At 50.1% G+C, this 24,288-nt stretch overlaps 1 protein-coding gene across 1 annotated transcript in view; it reads left to right on the top strand.

Annotated features, from left to right (window-relative positions):
• Positions 1–24,288, top strand: part of ERBB4 (erb-b2 receptor tyrosine kinase 4) — a 747,707-nt gene that overhangs the window by 550,191 nt on the left and 173,228 nt on the right. Inside the window, exons 7-12 of the mRNA XM_054177007.1 lie at positions 5,475–5,616; positions 8,678–8,791; positions 11,693–11,819; positions 16,054–16,127; positions 18,545–18,635; positions 22,051–22,250. Of these exons, the coding sequence (XP_054032982.1) occupies positions 5,475–5,616; positions 8,678–8,791; positions 11,693–11,819; positions 16,054–16,127; positions 18,545–18,635; positions 22,051–22,250 (748 nt within the window). The remainder of the gene's footprint in view (positions 1–5,474; positions 5,617–8,677; positions 8,792–11,692; positions 11,820–16,053; positions 16,128–18,544; positions 18,636–22,050; positions 22,251–24,288) is intronic.

Raw genomic sequence — 24,288 nt, 5'->3', positions numbered from 1 at the left:
TTCTGATGCTGGTTGCCTGGGAGAAGAGACCAACCTCTGCCTGTCTACAGCCTCCCTTCAGGTAGTTGTAGAGAGCAATGAGGTCACCCCTGAGCCTCCTCTTCTCCAGGCTAAACAACCCCAGCTCCCTCAGCCTCTCCTGAGGCTGATTTAGCACCAAATGCTGGGAGTTTGCCTGGATTACTGAAGCGATTCCAAACGTCTCCAGAGCACTAGAATCATAAATGACAAGTTCCCCAGTGTTGCAGATGAGCTTTTCCTGAGAAGTACCATCTCTCCAAAGAGCACTGGTGTGCTTTCCTTGCTCAGCCCTCACCAGAGGATTGGCATGTGTGTGACAGAGCACCTCTTAAGTCAACAGCAGGGGTGAAAAATGTGCTGAGGAAACAAACAAAATCAGTATTTATTAATGAATAAAAGCACATTTTATGAAGCATTGCAAATCCTTTAGCATATTAGGGCAGCTTGCAACAGCAGCCTGTTGTAAATATGGCTTCAGTATTTCCAGATAAATTTGATCCACCCTCCTCCATATGCTGCCAGAAAATCATGTGCATATTCAGTTCTGAAAGCAGGAACAGAATCATCAGAGAATCATAGAACTGTCAGGGTTGGAAGGGAGCTCAAGGATCATCAAAGCAAAGGGCTTTTTACAAGGGCTTGTTGTGACAGAACAAGAGGGAATGGAGTAAAGCTTGAGGAGAGTAGATTTAGCCTGGAGAACAGGAAGAAATTCATTACAGTGAGGGTGGGGAGACACTGGAACAGGTTGCCTAGGGAGGCACTGGATACCCCCTCCCTGGAGGGATCACAGTATCACCAAGGTTGGAAGAGACCTCAAAGATCATCAAGCCCAACCTGTCACCACAGACCTCATGACTAAACCATGGCACCAAGTGCCACTTCCAATCCCCTCTTGAACACCTCCAGGGATGGGGACTCCACCACCTCCCTGGGCAGCACATCCCAATGACAAATGACTCTCTCAGGGAAGAACTTTCTCCTCACCTCCAGCCTAAACCTCCCCAGGTACAGCTTGAGACTGTGTCCTCTTGTTCTGGTGCTGGCTGCCTGGGAGAAGAGACCAACCCCTTCCTGGCTACAACCACCTTTCAGGTAGTTGCAGAGAGCAATGAGGTCTCCCCTGAGCCTTCTCTTCTCCAGGCTAAACAACCCCAGCTCCCTCAGCCTCTCCTCACAGGGCTGTGCTCAAGGCCTCTCCCCAGCCTCGTTGCCCTTCTCTGGACACCTTCAAGTCTCTCAATGTGCCTCTTAAACTGAGAGGCCCAAAACTGGACACAGGATTCAAGGTGTGGCCTAACCAAGGCAGAGTCCAGGGGCACAATGACTTCCCTGCTCCTGCTGGCCGCACTGGATGAGGCCTTGAGCAAGACCTGGGCTAGTGGAAGGTGTCCCTGCCCATGGCAGGGGGTTGGAACTGGATGAGCTTTAAGGTCCCTTCCAACCTAACCCATTCTATGAATCTATGAATCTCTGTAGGACAGTGTCCTCAGAGGACAGTGTCCTCATCCTGGAACTGCCTGTTTGTCATTATCAGCAGAAGAGTCCTTTTGGTTATACCATTAGACCCTTCCATCTGACTTCTTCTGACAGGACAAGAGACCTCCCTCAGTCCTGCTGGTCCTGATCTGAATGGAAATAAGGACTGTTAGTAAAAGCAGTAGAACAAAGGAATCTTGCTGTCTTTTGAAGAGAGACTGAAGGAGCTGGGGCTGCTTAGTTTGAAGAAGAGGAGGCTGAGGGGAGACCTCAAGGCTGAAAGGAGGTTGTGGAGAGCTTGGTGCTGGTCTCTTCTCACAGGTCATTAGCCATAGAACAAGAGGGAAGAGCCTCAAGCTGCAGCAGGGCAGCTTCAGACTGGACAGCAGGAAGAATTTTTCCCCATCAAGAGTGGTCAGGGCTTGGAATGTGCTGCCCAGGGAGGTGGTGGAGTTCCCAAGGCTGGATGTGTTTGAAGGTGGTTTGGATGTGGTGCTTGGGGCTCTGGTTTTGGGGTGATCCTTGCAGAGTAGGGTTCTGGGCTGGACTTGGTGATGCTGAGGTCTTCTCTACCCCAAATGTTTCTGTGTGGTTCTGTGTGATGCTCTCAGTGCCAGCCCAGGAGGGGAGGGGACAGGGACATAACACGCTCGTCGGTGTGATTGTTGACTCTTTGAAGATTCAAACCCAGCTGTGGTTTTTACAACCTAGAGAAGGACCAGAAGGATTCCTCCCTGGGCTAAAACTTCTAAAGCAGCCTGACTTCTGAAGGACGTGTTGGGGGGAAGCAGAAACCAGCAGCACTGAGTGCTGGCGCTGCTAGAGAGGTCCAAGCCAGGCTGCAGCTTTCATGTTTATTTGACACTGACACTGTGAATATTACTCCACCGGTTTGTCATGAGCCAGCCGTGGTACGTGGTGATAAGGACCGTCAAAATCGGTGGGGCTTTTCTATTCCTAATTACCCATCTTGCATGGTCAATTATTTTCTCTGCATAGCGTTACCTTTCCTTATCCACACGCTTGCCTCTGCGTTTGTCGGGGCCCTGTCCTCTGGCAGCCTTGGGTGGCTGAACATGAATGCTAAGTGATCCAAAGTCCTCTTTTCTTTTCCCAGTGCGCGGAGCAAGTGACCTTGTTAAACTTGCCACTTGGGGGAATGACCTCCTCCTGTGCCAGCTCAAAAAGAAGCTCTGATCCCTCTCACTTTCTAATTGGGAACTTCAGTTTTCAGCTGGAGGATGGGCTCCTGCTGTAAGATATCAGAAGCCCGGACCTCTGCAAGAGTCATTAGCATTCGTTTAAACGACGATAAAGAGCTGTTGGCCCCTGGCGGCTTCAGAATGTCCTATGGAGCTGTGAGAGAGCTGATCGCAAGCAGTGACAATGCTTAAGAAGCAAATTACAGTGGTGCTATGTTTTTGTCCGAAGGGCTGCATCAGCCAGCCGTGCTTCAAGCTAAGGGGGCATTCAGTCAGCCCCTTTTTGCAGATGATCTGTGTGCCAAGATGCTGGACAGATGGGCAGAGTCCCAGGGCAGGAGATTGAACACATCCAAGTGCCAGGTTCTACACATTGGCCACAGCAACCCCAGGCAGAGCTACAGGCTGGGGTCAGAGTGGCTGAGAGCAGCCAGGCAGAGAGGGACCTGCGGGTGCTGGTCGATGGTAGGCTGAACATGAGCCTGCAGTGTGCCCAGGCAGCCAAGAGGGTCAATGGCATCCTGGCCTGGATCAGGAACAGTGTGGCCAGCAGGAGCAGGGAGGTCGTTGTGCCCCTGTACACTGCACTGCTTAGGCCACACCTTGAGTCCTGTGTCCAGTTCTGGGCCCTTCAGTTTAGGAAGGAGGTTGACTTGCTGGAAGGTCTCCAGAGAAGGGCAACAAAGCTGGGGAGGGTTTGGAACACAGCCCTGTGAGGAGAGGCTGAGGGAGCTGGCGTTGCTTAGCCTGGAGAAGAGGAGGCTCAGGGGTGACCTTATTGCTGTCTACAACTACCTGAAGGGAGGTTGTAGCCAGGTGGGGGTTGGTCTTTTCTCCCAGGCAAGCAGCACCAGAACAAGAGGACACAATCTCAGGCTGCACCAGGGGAGGTTCAGACTGGATGTTAGGAGGAAGTTCTACACAGAGAGAGTGATTGCCCATTGGAATGGGCTGCCTGGGGAGGTGGTGGAGTCACCATCATTGGAGGTGTTCAGGAGGAGACTTGATAGGGTGCTTGGTGCCATGGGTTAGTTGATTAGGTGGTGTTGGATGATAGGTTGGATGCGATGATCTTGAAGGTCTCTTCCAACCTGGTCTATTCTATTCTATTCTATTCTATTCTATTCTATTCTATTCTATTCTATTCTATATCTAAGGTGCCAGGAGGAAGGTTAAAAAACTATGCATCACATTCCTTGCTCTGGAGGCAAGTTTGAACAAAGCAGACTGTACTGGGAAAGAAAAGGACAGGAAAGAAACCAAACCAAACCAAAACCCACACCCAAATGAAAACAACAAACAAAACCCCCGGAACCCCCAGCAAACACATAAACAAAGCAAAACAAAAGCCAAACCAAAACCAAAACAGGCAGCACCAAGCAGAGCTGTGCCACGTGGTGTTCTCTATGCCATAGGCAGCACCAAGCAGAGCTGTGCCATGTGGTGTTCTCTAGGCCATGGGCAGCACCAAGCAGGGCTGTGCCATGTGGTGTTCTCTAGGCCATGGGCAGCACCAAGCAGAGCTGTGCCACGTGGTGTTCTCTAGGCCATGGGCAGCACCAAGCAGGGCTGTGCCATGTGGTGTTCTCTAGGCCATGGGCATCACCAAGCAGATCTCTGCCATGTGGTGTTCTCTAGGCTGTAAGCATCACCCAGCCAGGCTGTGCCATGTGCTTTGTCTCCTGGTCTCAGGCAGTGCCAAGGAGAGCTGAATGGAGCACTGGGGACACAGGGCTGTGCCATGTGCTTTGTCTCCTGGTCACAGGCAGCTCCAAGGAGAGCTGAATGGAGCGTTGGGGACGCAGGGCTGTGCCATGTGCTTTGTCTCCTGGTCACAGGCAGCTCCAAGGAGAGCTGAATGGAGCGTTGGGGACACAGGGCTGTGCCATGTGCTTTGTCTCCTGGTCACAGGCAGCTCCAAGGAGAGCTGAATGGAGCGTTGGGGACACAGGGCTGTGCCATGTGCTTTGTCTCCTGGTCTCAGGCAGTGCCAAGGAGAGCTGAATGGAGCATTGGGGACACAGGGCTGTGCCATGTGCTTTGTCTCCTGGTCTCAGGCAGTGCCATGGAGAGCTCAATGGAGCACTGGGGACGCAGGGCTGTGCCATGTGCTTTGTCTCCTGGTCTCAGGCAGTGCCATGGAGAGCTCAATGGAGCACTGGGGACGCAGGGCTGTGCCATGTGCTTTGTCTCCTGGTCTCAGGCAGTGCCATGGAGAGCTCAATGGAGCATTGGGGACACAGGGCTGTGCCATGTGCTTTGTCTCCTGGTCTCAGGCAGCGCCATGGAGAGCTGAATGGAGCGTTGGGGACACAGGGCTGTGCCATGTGCTTTGTCTCCTGGTCTCAGGCAGCACCATGGAGAGCTGAATGGAGCGTTGGGGACACAGGGCTGTGCCATGTGCTTTGTCTCCTGGTCTCAGGCAGCACCATGGAGAGCTGAATGGAGCACTGGGGACACAGGGCTGTGCCATGTGGCTGCCACCACTTCCCCTGCTGCCTGCTGAGGTGTGGGGCTTAGCAGAGCAGTAGGGACTGTGTGGTTTCCTCCAGCCCCCTGCCCCCTCCTGCTTCTCCACATGTCCTCGGGTAGGTGGTGCCAGGGCAGCACCCCCAGGGCTGCAGAGTGCTGGGCGCACCCCCACCCCTCAGCAGCACTGCTTGAGAGAAGCCCAGCGCTGGGGGTCTCACAGCCAGCATCCCCCCCTGCCCCAGAGCACAGCAGAGCAGCTGTCTGGTTGACCTGAGCGTTCCTTTCTGCCTTGTCTCGCAGGCCTGCATGAATTTCAACGACAGCGGCGCCTGCGTCACGCAGTGTCCCCAGACCTTCGTGTACAACCCTACCACCTTCCAGCTGGAGCACAACCACAACGCCAAGTACACCTATGGGGCTTTCTGCGTCAAGAAGTGCCCACGTGAGTGCTGTGCCAGCTGCCTTTCCCTGCCCTGGTGGAACGCTGGAGCTGCATTTCAGGAGCCTCACCAGACAGTGAGGCAAGGAGAGCACAGTGCAGCACCTCCAGCAGCTCCACAAGCACTTGCAACCTGTAGTAACTTGGCCATGAGCTGCAGTGTCTCGTTGTAGGAGCTGGGAAGGAGAGGCAGCTCTTGTTGAACGTTCCCCTGAGTGAAATTAAGACACAAATGAGGTCATAGATCTTGATGAGGCTATTTACTAAAGAGAGAGAGGATGGAGCAAACAAAACAGAGAGAGAAAGAAATGGAGAGAGAGAATGCAGAAAGAGAGAGCAGGAGAGATAGTTACCACCCCGTGGTCCTTCCTTGGTGCAGGTTGAGGGGGGAGAGACGATGTGGGCTGCTGCCTCCAGACTGAGATATCCCTGGTGATGTTTCCCACAACAAGCTGGCACAGCCCAGGGCTATTATGGTCCTGGCTCATTCATCACACCTCCTCCTGACCCACACCCTTGTCACATTCCAGGGGGTCTTTCCTGTGTGCTCACAGGTGGCCCCTGCCCATCTTTGCTATCCACTGTCCAGCACACCCTGGGCAGCTGCTGTTTGGGTGAGCAGAGTTGACACATCAAAAAGGGTCCTTCAGGATGATCTTATCTTTGTTGGGACTCTCCTCAGTTCTTAATGGCATCAGCACATCCCCAGGTGATCAACATGCTCAAGACAGGATTCTCTCATACAGGCACTGACCTCTGGAGATCATTGAGTCCAACCCCTTTGCCAGAGCAGGTCCACAGAATCCAGCACAGGTCACACAGGAACACATCCAGACAGGGCTGGAAAGGCTCCAGAGAAGGAGACTCCACAACCTCTCTGGGCAGCCTCTTCCAGTGCTCTATGACCCTTACAGTGAAGAAGTTCCTCCTCATGTTGAGGTGAATCCTCCTGTGCTGTAGATTATATGCATTGCCCCTTGTCCTATCACAGTGCACAAGTGAGCAGAGGCTGTCCCTGTCCCTTCCTTCCTGACCCCCACCCCTCAGCTATTGATAGACATTGATCAGATCCCCTCTCAGTCCTCTCCTCTCCAGACTAAACAGCCCCAGGGCTCTCAGCCTCTCCTCACCAGGCAATGCTCCAGTCCTTTCATCATCCTTGTAGCCCTCCCTTGGACTCCTTTCAGCAGATCCCTGTCTCCCCTGAACTGGGCAGCCCAGAACTGTATTCAGTATTCCAGGTGGGGCCAGACCAGGGCAGAGTAGAGGGGGAGGAGAACCTCCCTGGCTCTGCTGGACACACTCCTCTCAATGCACCCCAGGATCCCATTGGCCTTCTTGGCGACCAGGGCACATTGCTGTCCCATGCAGAACTTGTTGTCCACCAGCGCTCCAGAGGGCTTCTCTCCAGCAGATCCCCTCCCAACCTGTACTGCTGCAGGTTATTCTTCCTTCCCAGGTGCAGGACTCTGCACTTCTCCTTGTTGAACCTCATTTTCTGGGCAATCTTGGCCCAGTGAGGGGCAAAACAAAACTGCAGGGCTGACAACAATACAGTCTTAAAACTCCAGACTAAAATTAGAGGGGAGGAGGGAGTTAAAAATAAAAGAATAATGCAACACATGTAAAGCCCACATGCTTCTGAGATGCCAGACAGATGATGACAAGCCACAGGAAGAATTAGAGGCTCATCACTTACATAGGCTTTGATAGTAATGCTTTAGTTGGAAAGAAAACTAAGGGGGGAAATATTCTTCTCTCCCTGTCGTTCTCTGGTGCACTCATCATTTTATCCCAGAAGGATGGCTAGTCTGGAATAAATGGAATGATAGTGCAACCCAAACCAAGAGCCAAGTCTGGAACCTCAAGGCTTAATCCTGTCTCTAAAAGAGGGGTAGGGTTTTTGAAGTGAGGTGTATGTTGATTTATTCATTTAGTCATTCATTCCTCCCTCCCTCCCTTCCTCCCTTCCTCCCTCCCTCCCTTCCTCCCTTCCCCCCTTCTCTCCTTCCCCACTGCCTCCCTTCCTCCCTTCCTCCCTTCCCCCCTTCCCCACTGCCTCCCTGCCTCTCTTCCCAATATGACTCTTTGTCCAAACACTTCACAGTCTCACAGTATCACCAAGGTTGGAAGAGATCTCAAAGATCATCAAGTCCAACCTGTCACCACAGACCTCATGACTAGACCATGGCACCAAGTGCCACATCCAATCCCCTCTTGAACACCTCCAGGGATGGGGACTCCACCACCTCCCTGGGCAGCACATCCCAATGGCGAATGACTCAGTGAAGAACTTTGTCCTCACCTCCAGCCTAAATCTCCCCTGGTGCAGCTTGAGACTGTGTCCTCTTGTTCTGGTGCTGGTTGCCTGGGAGAAGAGACCAACTCCTTCCTGGCTACAATCCCCCTTCAGGTAGTTGTAGAGAGCAATGAGGTCTCCCCTGAGCCTCCTCTTCTCCAGGCTAAGCAACCCCAGCTCCCTCAGCCTCTCCTCGTAGGGCTTGTGCTCGAGGCCTCTCCCCAGCCTCGTTGCCCTTCACTTCATTGAACCTTGTTTCTTCTTTTGTGTGTGTGTGGTTTATTTTGTTATTTTTTTCTCTTGCTTTGACAAAATCAAGTCCTTCAATTAGGCAAGATCAGTCAGTGTTGCCCTTGGCAGTTGTTTTACAAGGGAAAACTTGTCCTTTGCAGCGTGTGATCCCAGGTGTACGTGCCTGTGTGTGATTGAAAGAGGCAGGGCAGAGCATCTTGTTTTACTTAACCTCAAATTAGTGTAGCTTTTGTTTTTTTTCTTCCTTGCTGCAAACAGTCACACAAGGAAATTAGGGGAGGAGAGGAGATCAGGCCTGACAATCCCTGGCTTTTCTGAAGCCTCTGAAACCGTGCCTCGTTTGCTCGCTTGTTTGCTTCACAAAACACTGAGCATTAATTGTTAATGCCAGCGTGGCAGTGCTGAGGTAATTAGTGATTATGGGCTGACACAACATCCCCAAGCCTATGTCCCAGGGCTGTTGAGTCCAGTGGGTCACCTCCTGCCAATCTCTTTTGTTTTCTCTCTCCTCAGATAACTTTGTGGTGGATTCCAGCTCGTGTGTCCGTGCGTGTCCCAGCTCCAAGATGGAAGTTGAAGAAAATGGCATTAAGATGTGCAAGCCCTGCACTGACATTTGTCCTAAAGGTAGGCAGGAGTTTGCTATAAATTGTCTGGCATGTAGAATAGAATAAACCAGGTTGGAAGAGACCTTCAAGATCATCGTGTCCAACCTATCATCCAGCACCACCTAATCAACTAACCCATGGCACCAAGCACCCTATCAAGTCTTCTCCTAAACACCTCCAGTGATGGTGACTCCACCACCTCTTTGGGCAGCCCATTCCAATGGGCAGTCACTCTCTCTGTGTAAAACTACCTCCTAACCTCCAGCCTAAACCTCCCCTGCTGCAGCCTGTAGCCTGTGCTGTCATAGAGCAGAGCAGGCTGGCGTGAAATGCCCTTCGTGAGTACTCTGAAGCCTTTGGAGAGCCACAGAACTTTGAGCTGCTGTGGGATGTGTGTGAGGTATACACAACAGAGTGAAGCTGTATTCAGTTGTAATGGTAACAGAATCAAACCAACTACTTTGCATTAGGTAAAAATTAAACTGATTTCTCTGCTGGCTTTAGAGAAAGCTGAAAGAATTCTTTATTCTCTTATGACAAGTATTTCCAGGTGGGGTTTGAGAGGTGTCCTTCAGTCCTTCCCAAGGGAGAAGAGAAGGCTCCAGGGAGACCTTATTGTGGCCTTCTGGTGTCTGAAGAGGGGCTGCAGAAAAGCTGGGGAGGGACTTCATAGGATGTCAGGGAGCAATAGGACTGGGGGGGATGGATCCAAGCTAGAGGAGGGGAAATTTAGACTGGGTGTTAGGAAGAAGTTCTTCCCCATGAGGCTGGTGAGACACTGGAAGAGGTTGCCCAGGGAGGTTGTGGAAGCCTCATCCCTGGGGGTTTTTAAGGCCAGGCTGGATGTGGCTGTGTGCAGCCTGCTCTAGAGTGAGTTGTCCCTGCCCATGGCAGGGGGTTGGGACTGGATGATCCTTGGGGTCCCTTCCAACCCTGACAATTCTATGATTCTGTGATATGATTCAAGAGAGGCCATGCTAAAGCTTTAGCTTCAGTGTATGGGATGCCTCATACTTGTTAATGCAACATGAGTTTCTGTTTGTTTTCTCTGTTGTTCAGAAGACTCTCTGCATGCCCAGAATCCTCTGCTTTAAGTGTCTAAAACATAGACTTGAAGATTTTCAGCAGTGGTGCTGTGGAGAAGAGTGTAATCTATACCTTATTTTACTGTCCCAGGCTCCAAAAGGGAGACTTTCTGCTCCTTTCTTGAAGGACTCAGGAGCAGAGCACCATCATGGCCCTGTGCCATTTTTCCATCCTAGTGGAATCCACATCTGGAAGGGAATTCACACTGCAGCTGCTGAAACAGCTCTAAATCAACAGTCACTCCAAGAGGCAGAAAGAGCCAAACACAGACATCTGTGTCAGAGCAGGGTGCTGTGGACTTGCTAAACTGTGTGTTAGGTGATGTCCAGGCCTTTGCCCTAACTGCAGTACATAGCTTCTTTGTTGGGTTGAGAGTTCTATGCATGGCAGTGCACATGGCATCTTCCTGTCAAGATCTCAGTGTGACCCTGGGAGGAGGAAGGTTACCACATGCGTGTAAAAGGTTCAGATGTGCAGCTGGTAGTTACCTTTGGAGCAGGTAGGATACATTTTGTGATGGAAGTCATGAGGAATTTTTTTCCTGGCTGTGTTCTATGTCCCAGAAAACACAAAATAAATTCCATAGAAAGGCTATGGGGAGAGGTTTCCTTGCTGGGAGTGTTAGGACCTCTCAGTTTCAGCTGTGAGTAGTGCACAAAGCAGTGGAATGGCTGCCAGGCTGCTCCGAGCTAAGTTATACCTCCCTGTTTACAGCTGGCTTCAGTGGGATTTTGGGTGATTCACAGCTGCCTTTAGCTCTAACAGGTGTGGATCTGTTAGAGGATAGGAGAGCTCTGCAGAGGGACCTTGACAAACTGGACAGATGGGCAGAGTCCAACATGGTGGCATTCAACAAGTCCAAGTGCTGGGTTCTACACTTTGGCCACAGCAACCCCATGCAGTGCTGCAGGCTGGGGACAGAGTGGCTGAGAGCAGCCAGGCAGAAAGGGACCTGGGGGTGCTGGTTGATGGCAGCTGAACATGAGCCTGCAGTGTGCCCAGGTGGCCAAGAAGGCCAATGGCATCCTGGCCTGGATCAGAAATAGTGTGGCCAGCAGGAGCAGGGAGGTCATTGTGCCCCTGGACTCTGCACTGGTTAGGCCACACCTTGAGTCCTGTGTCCAGTTCTGGGCTCCTCGATTAAGATACTTGAACATGTCCAGAGAAGGGCAATGAGGCTGGGGAGAGATGTGGAGCACAGCCCTGTGAGGAGAGGCTGAGGGAGCTGGGGTTGCTTAGCCTGGAGAAGAGGAGGCTCAGGGGAGACCTTCTTGCTCTCTGAAAAGAGGTTGTAGCCAGGTGGGGGTTGGTCTCTTCTCCCAGGCAACCAGCATCAGAACAAGAGGACACAGTCTCAAGCTGTGCCAGGGGAAATTTAGGCTGGAGGTGAGGAGAAAGTTTTTCACTGAGAGAGTCATTCACCATTGGAATGTGCTGCCCAGGGAGGTGGTGGAGTCACTGTCCCTGGAATTGTTCAAAAAAGGCTTGGATGTGGCACTTGGAGCCATAGTTTAGTTGTCAGGAGGTGTTAGGGAGTAGGTTGGACTTGATGATCTCTGAGGTCTTTTCCAACCTGGCTGATTCTGTGATGCTATGATTTCTCTGATTCTAATCTGGAATACCTTAACCTGTGTGCCAGGATGTCCTTCTGTGGCAGGTACTTTGGCTCAGCTGGCAGCTGCTGCTTTGGCAATCTGGGCACAGGCTGCTGTTTGAACACCTCTCTGCTGCTTTGTCTCCGAAAGGAACGCAGCCTTGTGCCCAGAAGGCCAACACCTCCTGGCTCAGGCATCGCTTTCCCTGGTGCTTTACACAAACTCCTTTGTTTTGGCAGCATGTGATGGCATTGGAACAGGGAGTTTAGTGTCAGCTCAGACGGTGGATTCCAGCAACATTGACAAGTTCATCAACTGCACCAAGATCAATGGCAACCTTATCTTCCTTGTTACTGGGATTCATGGGTAAGTGACAACGTGGGAAGATGTTATGTCGTGGTGGCAGCTGGCATGAATTGTATCCACCTCCCCTCCTAATGATGGCTACAGGCTTCCTTTGTGGAGCAGCAGACCCAGGATAAATTGCTTTTCTGCCTTCCATTATGAAGGGAAGCATTACCTTGGTTCTCATCAACCTCCACAAAAAGAAAGGATGTGAAGGAATGTTTGCTCCAGAAGGAAAAAAAACCAGCTGTGGTCTCTGGTTACTGTATGAGCCCCTTGGTCCTGGCTTCCCATCATGGCTGATGAGAGGATGGAGAAGAGGAAGGGAAATTACCTTCCATTAGTTTGTTTTAGATTTCATTTGATCAGCAGCCATATGCAGAGAGAGTGCCTCACTTAGCATAAATTGTGCCTGTCACTGCATGCACAGGCACAAAAGCTGCCCTCTTGTCAGTCAGCTTTGAAGTTGAGTGTCAAGTGGCAGCTTCAGCCAGTGCATAACACTCTGGTATTTAAGTCCAGTGCTTGGGTCAAATGTGGATGAAATGCTTTAAATATGGCTACATGGCTATGAGAGCTGGGCAGGCTGAGAGCTGGCTGCAGGTGAACCTCAGAGAGTTCAGTAAGGACAAGTGCAGGGTCCTGCATCTGGGGAGGAACAACAGCAGGCACCAGGACAGGTTAGGGAATGCCCTGCTGGAGAGCAGCACCATGGAGAAAGAGCTTGGAGTGCTGGTGGGCAGCAAGTTCTGCATGGGACAGCCATGTGGCCAAGAGAGCCAAGGGGATCCTGGGGGGCAGCAAGAGAAGTATGGCCAGCAGGGCTAAGGAGGTTCTTCTCCCCCTCTTCTCTGCCCTGCTGAGACCACACCTGCAATCCTGTGTCCAGTTTGGGGCTCCCCAGGTCAAGAGAGACAGAGACCTGCTGGAGAGAGTCCAAGGGAGAGCCAGGAGGATGCTTAGGGGACTTGAGCATCTCCCCTGTGAAGAGAGACTGAGAGCCCTGGGGCCGTTGAGTCTGGAGAAGAGAAGGCTGAGAGGGGATCTGATCAATGTCTATCAATAGCTGAGGGCTGGGGGTCAAGTGAAGGGGGCCAAGCTCTTTTGGGTGGTGCACAGTAATAACACAAGGAACAATGGATACAAGCTTGAACATAGAAGACTTCACCTCAACAGAGAGGTTGTGGTCTCCTGTGGAGCCTTTCCAACCCCACCTGGATGCATTCCTGTGCAGACTGCCCTGGGTGGTGCTGCTCTGGCAGGGGGCTTGGACTGGATGATCTCTGGAGTTCCCTTCCAACCCCTAATGTACTGTGGTGCTGTAACTGCTTTTGTTGCAAAAGTAGCATTAGCTGCAAAGGTACAAGCTGAGTCTCAGTAAACATGATGGTTTAAAGGGACCAAACCCAATCTTGCATAGAACACATATTCATATGAACCATAACTAAGCTATGGTCTATAAGCAGAGGGTTAACATATTTGGTTCTATAGAAGAATATAAGCCTAGGAAACATAATGTTGAAACTCTCTGCAGCACTTTGCCTCTCATTCTTTAAGCATGAGGACACTGAGTGAAAGAGAAAAGGTTCTTAGGAAGAAATTTTTCCTGTGAGGGTGACAAGGCTCTGGCATGGATTGTCCAGAGAGGTTGTGGCTGCCCCCTCCCTGGAGATGTTGAAGGCCAGGTTGGATGGGGCCTGGAGTGCCCTGGGCTAGGTGAGAGGTATCCCTGCCCATGGCTGGGGGTTGGATTAGATGATCTCTAAGGTCTCTTCCAGCCTGAGCCATTCTGTGATTCTTTCAAGGTTATGCTTTGCTGAAGCACATGGTTACAGTATCACAGTCTCACAGTATCACCAAGGATGGAAGAGACCTCAAAGATCATCGAGTCCAACCTGGCACCACAGAGCTCAGGACTAGACCATGGCACCAAGTGCCACATCCAATCCCCTCTTGAACACCTCCAGGGATGGGGACTCCACCACCTCCCTGGGCAGCACATCCCAATGACGAATGACTCTCTGTGAAGAACTTTCTCCTCACCTCCAGCCTAAAATTCCCCTGGCACAGCTTGAGACTGTGTCCTCTTGTTCTGGTGCTGGTTGCCTGGGAGAAGAGACCAACCCCTTCCTGGCTACAACCACCTTTCAGGTAGTTGTAGAGAGCAATGAGGTCTCCCCTGAGCCTTCTCTTCTCCAGGCTAAGCAACCCCAGCTCCCTCAGCCTCTCCTCACAGGGCTGTGCTCAAGGCCTCTCCCCAGCTTTGTTGCCCTTCTCTGGACACCTTCAGTGATCTTCTCTCTACTGTTTCCTTCTGGTTGGGCTGCTAAAAAGCCAAAGTGCCTTCTGCCTTGAAGGGGTGAGCTGCATGGAAAGCTCTAGGTCTAAGCAAGGACATCCTCTGTTAGGAACAAATGTTTCCTCCTTCCCCCTGCCCTGGACTCACAGCAGGAGCAACAAGCCCTCAGTGCTCACCGGCATTTTGTGTTCCCTGTGGTTGTTAAACTCCAGTCTGAGAGTGAACTGAGATTCTCATTCCTGTAAAATTCACCTGAAAAGCCCTGCTGGGAACCCCCAGCCCTGCTAATAAGGGTAGTAGAAGCTGCCTGCATTATTCCACAGCTTTGCGTGTTCACAAAGCATATCAGACCCTTGGCTGTTCAAGGGGGTTAAAAGCAGATTCCTTATCTTTGAAGACTCTTTTTACCTTGGAATTTGGAGGTGAAATTCAGTGCCCTGATGGTTGGTGCAGAAAAGAGTTTTCTCTTGGTTTTTAATGGTAATGCATTTTAAAAGCAAAGTGCTGTGGTTCTGTCAGGTGGCCAAGGCTTTTTATCTGGCTTCCTGAGAGCCTCAGATTGTTACTGTTAAGTTTATATGATGTTTCTGTGGTCCACTGGGCTTTATGTTAAGGTTCAGGAACTCATTTTGTTACTGCTAACCTGGAGTGATCTGCAGCATGGTCAGGAGTGACCCCATCAGTCTGCCTCCACACAGAGGTGTTGAGCTCTGTCCCCAGACACAGCCTGGCTGATTGCCTGCGCGTTCCAGTTCCACCAACGGTGTGCCTGGGAAAGCAGGAGCAGGAGAGGTGGAAATGCCTGCTCCACATTTACTGAGGATGGTTCCTACCCTCTTTCAATAGCTGGAGAGGCTTCACTCCTTTAAAATCAGAGACTAAAGGAAAATGTTTACTAAATGATGACAGACCTGAAATCCAGCTCAGCCTCGACTGTTGATGCTGTAGCATATAGAGTCACAGAATCACAGAATGGGCTGGGCTGGAAGGGACCTCCAGAGCTCATCCAGTCCAACCCCCCTGGGAGAGCAGCATCACCTAGGGCAGGCCACACAGGAGCACATCCAGGCAGGTCTTGAAGAATTCTCCAGAGGAGACTGTAAATAAATCACCATTGGATGCAAGAGGGAAAATAAGGATAAGTTCTGAATCATCCCATCGGACAGATGCCTAACATAGAAGTTAGTTTTGCACACCAGCTTTCTCTCTCTGAATAAATCTGGAGTCTGGGCTGCCTAAAAGCAAAATGTTGACTTCCTGAATGCTTTGAATACAGCACTGTGCCCAGGCGGCCAAGAAAGCCAAAGGCATCCTGGCTGGGATCAGCAATGCTGTGTCCAGCAGCAGCAGGGAGGGGATTGTCCCCTGGCACTCAGCTCTGGGCAGGCCACACCTCGAGTGCTGTGTCCAGTTTGGGGCACCTCAAGACAAGAGAGATGTGGAGGTGCTGGAGCCAGGGCAGAGGAGGGCAAGGAAGCTGGGAAGGGCCTGGAGAAGAAATCTGATGAAGAGCAACTGAAGGAGCTGGGGATGGTTAGTGTGAAGCAGAGGAGGCTGAGGGGAGACCTCCTGGCTCTCTACAGCTCCCTGAAAGGAGGTTGTGGAGAGCTTGGTGCTGGTCTCTTCTCACAGGTCATTAGCCATAGAAGAAGAGGGAACAATTCTCAAGCTGCAGCAGGGCAGGTTCAGAGTGGACATGGGGGAAGAACTTTTCCCCATCAAGAGTAGTTAGGGCTTGGAATGTGCTGCCCAGGGAGCTGGTGGAGTCCCCAAGCCTGCTGGTTTGGCTGTGGTGCTTGGGGCTGTGGTTTAGGGGTGATCCTTGTAGAGTAGGGTTCTGGGTTGACCTTATTGATCCTGAGGGTCTTTTCCAAGCTGAATGTTTCTGTGTGATTCTGTGAGAACCTGGTCTTTGTTCTATTCAGGGTATCACATTTTGTCCTTTTGATCTTTTAGGGACCCCTATCACACAATTGCTGCAATCAACCCGGAGAAGCTGAATATCTTCCAAACGGTGCGGGAGATAACAGGTAACACACTTCTGGTTCCCTTCACTCCTCACTTTGTCTTTATGGTGGTCATTTATTGGATCTTCTGAAGAATGCAAGTTGGTTGGTGTTTTTTTTCTTTAAGGCCACTGTGCTGTAGATATCATTATAAAAGTTTAATGCACAATAACTTCCCCATCAGTTGATAGGCACAAATGTGCTGTCCTTTGCTCATCAATACTCCACTGCCCTGGTGAAGCCACATCTGGAATATTGTGCCTGGTTATGGGCCCCTCAGTTCAAGAAGGACCTCAGGGAACTGCTTGAGAGAGTCCAGTGCAAAGTAACAGAAATGATGAAGGGAGTGGAACATCTTCCTCACAAGGAGAGCCTGAGGGAGCCGAAGGCTCTGTAGCTTGGAAAGGAGGAGCCTGAGAGGTGGCCTCAGTGCTGTTGATAAAGATGTGCAGGGTGAGTGCCCTGAGGCTGGAGGAATGGCTGACACAGGAGGGTTGTGCTGCCATTCAGCCAGAGCTGGACAGGCTGAGAGCTGGGCAGGGACAAATGGAATGGAATTCAACAAGGGCAAGGGGAGAGGCTTGCACCTGGGAAAGAACAACCCCATGGAGCAGGAGAGGTTGGGGACTGAGCTGCTGGAGAGCAGGGAAGGGGAAAGAGGCCTGGGCGTCCTGGTGGATGGGAGGTTGACCATGAGCCAGCAATGTGCTGTGGTGGCCAAGAAGGCCAATGGCATCCTGGGGTGGATTAGAAGGGCTATGGTGAGTAGGTCAGGAGAGGTTCTCCTCCCCCTCAACTCTGCCTTGCAGAGGCCACATCTGGAATATGTTCTGGGCCCCTCAGTTCAAGAAGGACCTCAGAGAACTGCTTGAGACAGTCCAGCACAGAGCCACAAAGATGAAGGCAGTGGAACATCTTCCTCCTGAGGAGAGCTTGAGGGAGCTGAGGGCTCTGGAGCTTGGAGAGGAAGAGCCTGAGAGGTGACCTCAGTGCTGTTGATAAAGATTGAGCAAGTGCCCAGAGGCTGGAGCCAGGCTCTGCTGGGGGATGCCCAATGCCAGCACCAGGGGCAGTGGTGGAAGCTGAGGCAGAGGAAGTGCCATGGGAACAGGAGGAAGATTTTTTTCCCTGTGGGGATGACAGAGGCCTGGAGCAGGCTGCCCAGGGGGGTTGTGGAGTCTCTCTTGGAGATATACTAAATCCCACCTGGATGTGTTCCTGTGTGACCTGCTCTAGGTGCTCCTGCTCTGGCAGGAGGGTTGGACTGGCTGAGCTTTGGAGGTCCCTTCCAGCCCTAACATTGTGCCATTCAGTGATCCTGTGATAGACATTCTATGCATGGGCAGGTTGTCCCTCCCATCTTCTGTGGCTTCTCAGTGGGGCCATAGAGCTAGAACTCAGTTCTTTGTTCTGTTGCATCTTGCTTCTTTTGTTCCCCCATGTAGGGACAGGGAGGAAGATAACTCCTGGAGAACTTTGAGTTCCTCAGTGCTGGCTGATTATAGCTAGGTATAATTAGATTGGTTTTGTTTTGTATTTCCCCATTTCATGCATGTAAGAAAAATCTTTGGATAATGCAGAGTGATTGTAGCTTGGTGGAGTTCCACAAGCATTTGGCATTTGAAATTAGTCCTCTCCCAGGTGGTTCACCTCTCCAAAGTTGTGCATTTCAGTGAGCCAGTGGTATTAGAAAATGAAAGTAAGCTCTAAATCTCTCAGTAATAAATGTCAAAGATAATCTGGTGCCTGGGTATCTGTTATTTGCTCTTCTTAAGCACACTAATTGACGGTCTCAGCTCTACTACTTAAGTGGAGTTCCCTCAGTGCTTGGAGATGCACTGCATTTCAGCCCAGCAGTGATCAAGATCCCAGGGAACTGCACTCTGCAGAGGACTCAGTAGCACCAGATGAGCTTTGTGCAGAGAATGCTCCCTGGTGATGAGCATCCTCACACACACACATACACACACACTCAGAATGGAAGGCAAGTTATTTGGTGTAAAGAAATCCTGTCACCTTGTGATGAATCGTGACAGACCACTCAGTCACTGTCCTCTCTACCACATTTAAAACTGAGTGTTCTTAATTTAGGCAAATCTTAGTTGTGTTTTTTCCCCTCCTGCTGCTGCTGTGTAGAAAAGGCTGGGAGGCCTTGCAAGATTCCAGCTTTTGTTTGGGCTCACACTCACTGTGGCTGTTGAAAGTGGGTGTAATGTTGCTGTGACAAGCCCTGCTTTGCTTTCTTGGAGGAACCAGGGGTGAGCTGCCTGATGAATTCAAATCCCTTAGTCTGCAGCATTCATTACCTATTTATTTCTTTTTCTGAAACCAGCACTGCCTTTCATGTGGAGGCCAAGCCTGCCCCAGCTGATGGTGTCTGATAATGCAGTCCTTATGGCTGAAGTCATTGACATTCCTCTGCTTGCCTGTTTTCCCCTCAGGATATTTGAACATACAGTCGTGGCCTGAGAACATGACAGATTTCAGGGTCTTTTCTAACTTGGTTACTATCGGTGGGAGAGCTCTCTACAGGTAAGATACTCCCTCTGGTGATGCAAGCCTTGCTTGTTAATATTCCATGAGTCTTTCCTCAGGAGCACAGAATGCAGCATGCCTCGGGAAGTGCATGAGAAATTGATGTGTTTTACTCTGTTTTCACGGTGTTCCCTAACAGTGTCTTTGTTGATCAGTAATGGGCAATACCTTTTGACCACGACCATTTGCTTTTCACAACAGAAGGCAGCCTTGCCCCACTGCTGTAGCTATTAACTCGTTGTCCAGCAAGTACACTTGGTGGGTTAAAACACCTCCTGAACGTGAAGCACATCTTAAAAGGCATTTACAGAACTGAGCACTGTGCTCAGGAAGCTTATGGCTGTGGTTGGAAGTGCAGGCTCCTGTGCCCAAAGAACAAAGCAGTCTTAGGAAGTGCTAGAAGAGCACTGACACCACTCAGGTGCCTTGCAGGTGAGGTGTGCATTAGCTCTGTGGTGTGTTTTTGCCAGGGGTGTTCCCTTGTGGAAACCCCTGTGGGGGAATTGCTTTGAAGGGGAGAAGATAATGGTGACAAATAATGGGGGGGGGGGAAGCACCAGAATGATCTAAACAGCAACCTCTGGCTCCCCACTGTGTACATGCAGTAAATTAGTCACGGGGTTCTGCTAGCATCTTCATCAGTAAGCTGAGGAGAACGTGAATAGCAGTGAAACCCTGAGGGTTGAATTACAGCCCAGCACTCTGTTTGGAAGCAGCAATTTGTATTTGGAACAGCTGGAAAACAATTATGATCATTAAAATACAATAACTTAAAGGGTGCCCAGAAACTTGACACTGCCTGCACTAATCTTCAGCCAAAACAAAAAGTTCTGTGCAGCAATTCCCCTGTTACACAGACAATCATTTGCTGTCCCTGTGATGAATAAAGTAGATAACCCCATATCACAACAAAGGAAATGGAGAAAGTCAGCTGGAAAAATTTCCTTGAAAATCACAATTTCTTCCTCTGTTACTATAAATGACATTAATGTGATGCCTGACAGAAGATGGGTAATACATCTTGCATGACTTTGTCAGCTTCTCCTGAGCATGGAAACTCTCATAGTGTTAATGCTGTCAAAAAAAAATTGAACCCAGCCAAAAAAAACCCCAATAAACTGGATTTTACTCAGGTTTCTCAGGAGCTCTTTATCCCTGAAAGGTGTTAATGGATCAAGTGGTACCAGCTGAGGAGCTCTGTGGGCCCACCAGGCCTGGCACTGCCAGCAGCAGTGGTGGCACAGTTCTTGCAGGACTCCCTCTTTCCTGCAGCTGGCTGTTGGCTCACAAAACATTTGTGTCTTCAGTCTTGGTCCAGAGAGGGAAGGAGCCTCAGTTCTTTTGAATATCCCCATGCTGTGAAATGAGAGGCACAAACGAGGCCAAAATACCAACAGCTAGGCTATTTATTGCACAAATAAAGTGGATGGATCAGAAGGGGAGAGAGAGAAAACAGAGAGGGAGAGAGAGAAGAGGGCGAGAGAGAAAATAGTGAGAGAAAAGGGAGAGAGAGAAAATAGGGAGAGGGAGAAAATAGGGAGAGAGAGAAAATAGAGAAGGAGAGAGAGAAAATAGGGAGAGTGAGAAAATAGGGAGAGAGAGAAAATAGAGAGGGAGAGAGAGAAAATAGGGAGAGAGAGAAAATAGGGAGAGAGAGAAAATAGGGAGAGAGAGAGAGAAAATAGGGAGAGTGAGAAAATAGGGAGAGAGAGAAAACAGAGAAGAGGGAGAGAGAGAAAATAGGGAGAGAGAGAAAATAGGGAAAGAGAGAAGAGGGGGAGAGAGAAGAGGGAGAGAGAGAAAATAGAGAGGGAGAAAATAGGGAGAGAAAATAGAGAGGGAGAGTGAGAAAATAGGGAGAGAGAGAAAATAGGGAGGGAGAGAGAGAGGAGGGAGAGAGAGAAAATATAGAGAGGGAGAGAGAGAGGAGGGAGAGTGAGAAAATAGGGAGAGAGAGAAAATAGGGAGAGAGAGAGGAGGGAGAGAGAGAAAATAGAGAGGGAGAGAGAGAAAATAGAGAGGGAGAGAGAGAAAATAGAGAGAGAGAGAAGAGGAAAGGAATTATTTTTTCACACCCCCCAAGACAGTTTGAGTCTGTGCTGCAGGTGCTGCAGGAGATGCTGGGTCTGCAGAGCAAAGGTGCTGTAGCTTTGGCTGTAGCAGAGATGTGCTCCTCTGGGCAGCCTCTTCAGCTCCATGAGTTGCAGCAGGTGGAACTTAGGACACGGAGAGAGGGTTCTGCTTCTTCCAGGCTCCATGGTGATACCTCTGTCATTTTTCCTCTCCTGGTATTCTCTCCATTTTTCTTCAGAGCAGCATTGCCCCAGGCTTTTCCTTCTCTGGTGTTTTCCTTCTCAGAGGCATTGTCCTTCTGTGGTTTTCTTCTTCTGTGTTTTTGTTTCATCCGAGCCAGTAGTTGCTCAAGTCTTTTATACAGCTTTAAGGTCGATTTGGCTCTGCCCATTTCCAGGACAGCTGCAGTCCAGTGAGCAATCCTTTGTTGGGATCTCAGTTCATGATACAATCACAAGGTGATTTGCATCCAGGATGGGTGGAGATGATCTTGTATGCATATTACAGAAGGTACCGATGGGCTGTGGCCTGGGTCCATTGTTGGTCCAGGCAAGCAGCAAAGGTGATTTTATCTTTGTTGAGTCACATCAGAAGAGACAAGAATTGAGTCTCTCACAGTCTCCCCAGCCCAAATGGTTTCTGACCAACCTTCAGTTTTGCCAGGAAGAGCATCTTGGCCTTAGGAACCAGGTCTAGTGGGTGTGGTGGGTTGAAATGAACCTCAACTAATTTGAGAGAATTACTCCCCCCAAAATCAAATTGCTCAGACCAGCTCAGCTGAGAGCAAGTGAAGCTCTATTTACAAGCAAAGCTACAACCCAGAAATAGGAAATGCAATGAATATGTACAAAACAGCCAATATTTACATGGATTTACAATTCAGAAACAACACAGAGACCCCCCCTGGACAAAACCAGGCAGCTACTAATAGCTTCCCCCTCTCCCACCACAGACAAGGGATAGAGAAAGAGGAGAAAAGTAGAGAGTAGCTTGTTAGTACTTAGCCACAACAAAGAAACACAGCCAAGGTCAGCAAGCCAGCAGAAGCAACCAGCTGGTATCTGCTAGAGCCAAGAGCCCAGAAAGAGCAAGAGTTAGGTTACACAACCAACTTAATGTCAGTTACCAGAGCAAAGGGATTAGTTAGACCTTATCATTACTTTCCCTTTACATCCAATGGTGATTTATTTACATCCTACCACTTTCTACTGAAGATCTGTGGAAAATTTCCTAGGCATCAGCCTAAAACTAGCACAGTGGGAAATTCCCAGCCAGCTCTAATGTGTTCTGCCTTCTGGAGCTGATTCCTGTCCTCTCTTATTGTTTGTTTTCATCACAGTGGCCTTTCCTTACTCATCCTAAAGCAGCAAGGCATCACCTCTCTGCAGTTTCAGTCCTTGAAGCAAATCAGTGCTGGCAACATCTACATAACAGACAACAGCAATCTGTGCTACTACCACACCGTGAACTGGAGCAGCCTCTTCAGCACACCCAGCCAGAAGACGGTGATCCATCGGAACAAGAAGGCAGAGAACTGCAGTAAGTACTGCTGAGGATCACTGCAGGCCTTCATGGCTGCAGCTGCCTCCCCTGGGGGTATCACACAGTCTCACAGTATAACTAAGGCTGGAAGAGACCCCAAGGATCATCGAGTCCAACCTGCCTCCACAGACCTCATGACTAGACCATGGCACCAAGTGCCACGTCCAAGCAATGAAATCAAGTCCAACCATCAACATTGTTTGGGACAACCATTGTCCCAAAGTTCTATGTGCACAGATTTCTGGGAACACCTCCAGGGAGTCCATTGAGGTAGACAGTTTAATTGTGGTTGTGCCTGAAGGTGTAGAGGGAAAAGGATGCTTCTCAACTTCCACTTCCAAACTGCAGCATACTTCATCCTTCAGTGAGAGTTATCTGTTAAGTGGGACAGAAGGATGTGCTGAACAGGTCTGGGTAGAAGCTTTTGTCTGTGTTTGCAGAAGATGCCCTTGGCATAGGCTGTGAAACCATGGATTAACCCTTTACATTTGGTAGAACATTGTGTGGGAGGGCAATACAGGAGGTGGAGGGAGGAGAGATGCTGTCTGCTGCTGCTTCTGTGTTGGGGATGTGCAAGGGTGTCCTGTGTGTTGAACAGCTTCACACCCTGGTGTCCATAACCCAACAAAGAGATGACAGAGGCATGAGTGGATGAACCCAGCTAGTTATCTGTCAGAGCAGCATAGTTCTTTGTCATGCAGAGGTGATCAAACATGTGATGGTAATGTCTCCTGGGATTGAAGCATTGATTAAGAACTCAAGCAAAGTCCTGAATCCTCAAATAAGTTAACCAGTTGCAGGACACAGAAGGCTGCAGGGTCTCTATTTTCAAAACACACAACTTTCTCTTCCTCTGAATTAGTTCCAGCTGACCAACATCCATGAGCTTTGTGTCATTTTCATGGGTCTGTTCTCTTGGGTTTAATTTAGGTGTTGGGTTTTTTTCCCCATCTCATGCCTTTTTTCTTTGCTTTGAGTTCTTCCCAGGATAAATATTATTTGAAGATTGAATAATACCAACTTTGCAAGGGAAAATCATGCATTTCCTGGCACCATCAGCTCCTTTGAAACTTGGAGGGATGCTCCTGATTCCCCATGATTAACTGGTACCTCCAGTCTTGCCAGCTAGTGCATTTGTGGATGCCTTGTCCTTTAAGCCTGGTTTTCCTGCCCCCACACTGAAAGCCAGCTATGAGAAACACTGAATTAGTTGGAAAATAGAGATGTTTCCAGGAAAGAGAATCACATCTGCCCAGGGATGGTGATTTGCTTCCCCCTGCAGTGGGGTTGCAGTGTAATAGGATCAGATGGTGAGGAGGAACTTAGTTCTGTGCTAGCAATCTACTAACAAGTGTATTTTGTGTGCCATGATGGGACTCTGGCATGGATTGTCCAGAGAGGGTGTAGATGTCCCCTCCCTGGAGATGTTGAAGGCCAGGTTGGATTGGGCCTGGAGTAACCTGGGCTAGGTGAGAGGTGTCCCTGCCCATGGCAGGAGGTTGGATTTGATGTTCTCTAAGGTCTGTTCCAGCCTAAGCCATTATCATAGAATCATAGAATGCTCTGGGCTGGAAGGGACCTCCCAAGGTCATCCAGTCCAAGCCCTCTCTGCAGTCAGCAGGGACATCCTCAGCTAGATCAGGTTGTCCAGAGACCTGTCCAGCCTTAACCATCTCCCTGGGCAACCTGTTCCAGTGTTCCACCACCCTCATGCTGCAGAACTTCTTCCTGATACCCAATCTCAATCTGCTCTGCTCTAGTTTGATGCCACTGTCCCTTGTCTTGTCCCTGCAGGCCTTTGCAAACAGTCTCTCTGCAGCCTTCTTGTAGCCCCCTTCAGGTACTGAAAGGCTGCTACTAGGTCTGCCTGGAGCCTTCTCTTCTCCAGGCTGAACACCCCCAGCTCCCTCAGCCTGTCCTTGGAGCAGAGCTGCTCCAACCCCCTGAGCATTCTCATGGCCCTCCTCTGGACCCTCTCCATCAGGTCCATGTCCTTCCTGTGTTGAGGGCTCCAGACCTGCACACAGCACTGCAG

This window comes from Dryobates pubescens, chromosome 37 (genome assembly GCF_014839835.1).
Source record: "Dryobates pubescens isolate bDryPub1 chromosome 37, bDryPub1.pri, whole genome shotgun sequence".
NCBI lineage: Eukaryota > Metazoa > Chordata > Aves > Piciformes > Picidae > Dryobates > Dryobates pubescens.
Note: the sequence above shows the minus strand (reverse complement) of the source record. Positions and strands in the feature narration are given on the sequence as shown.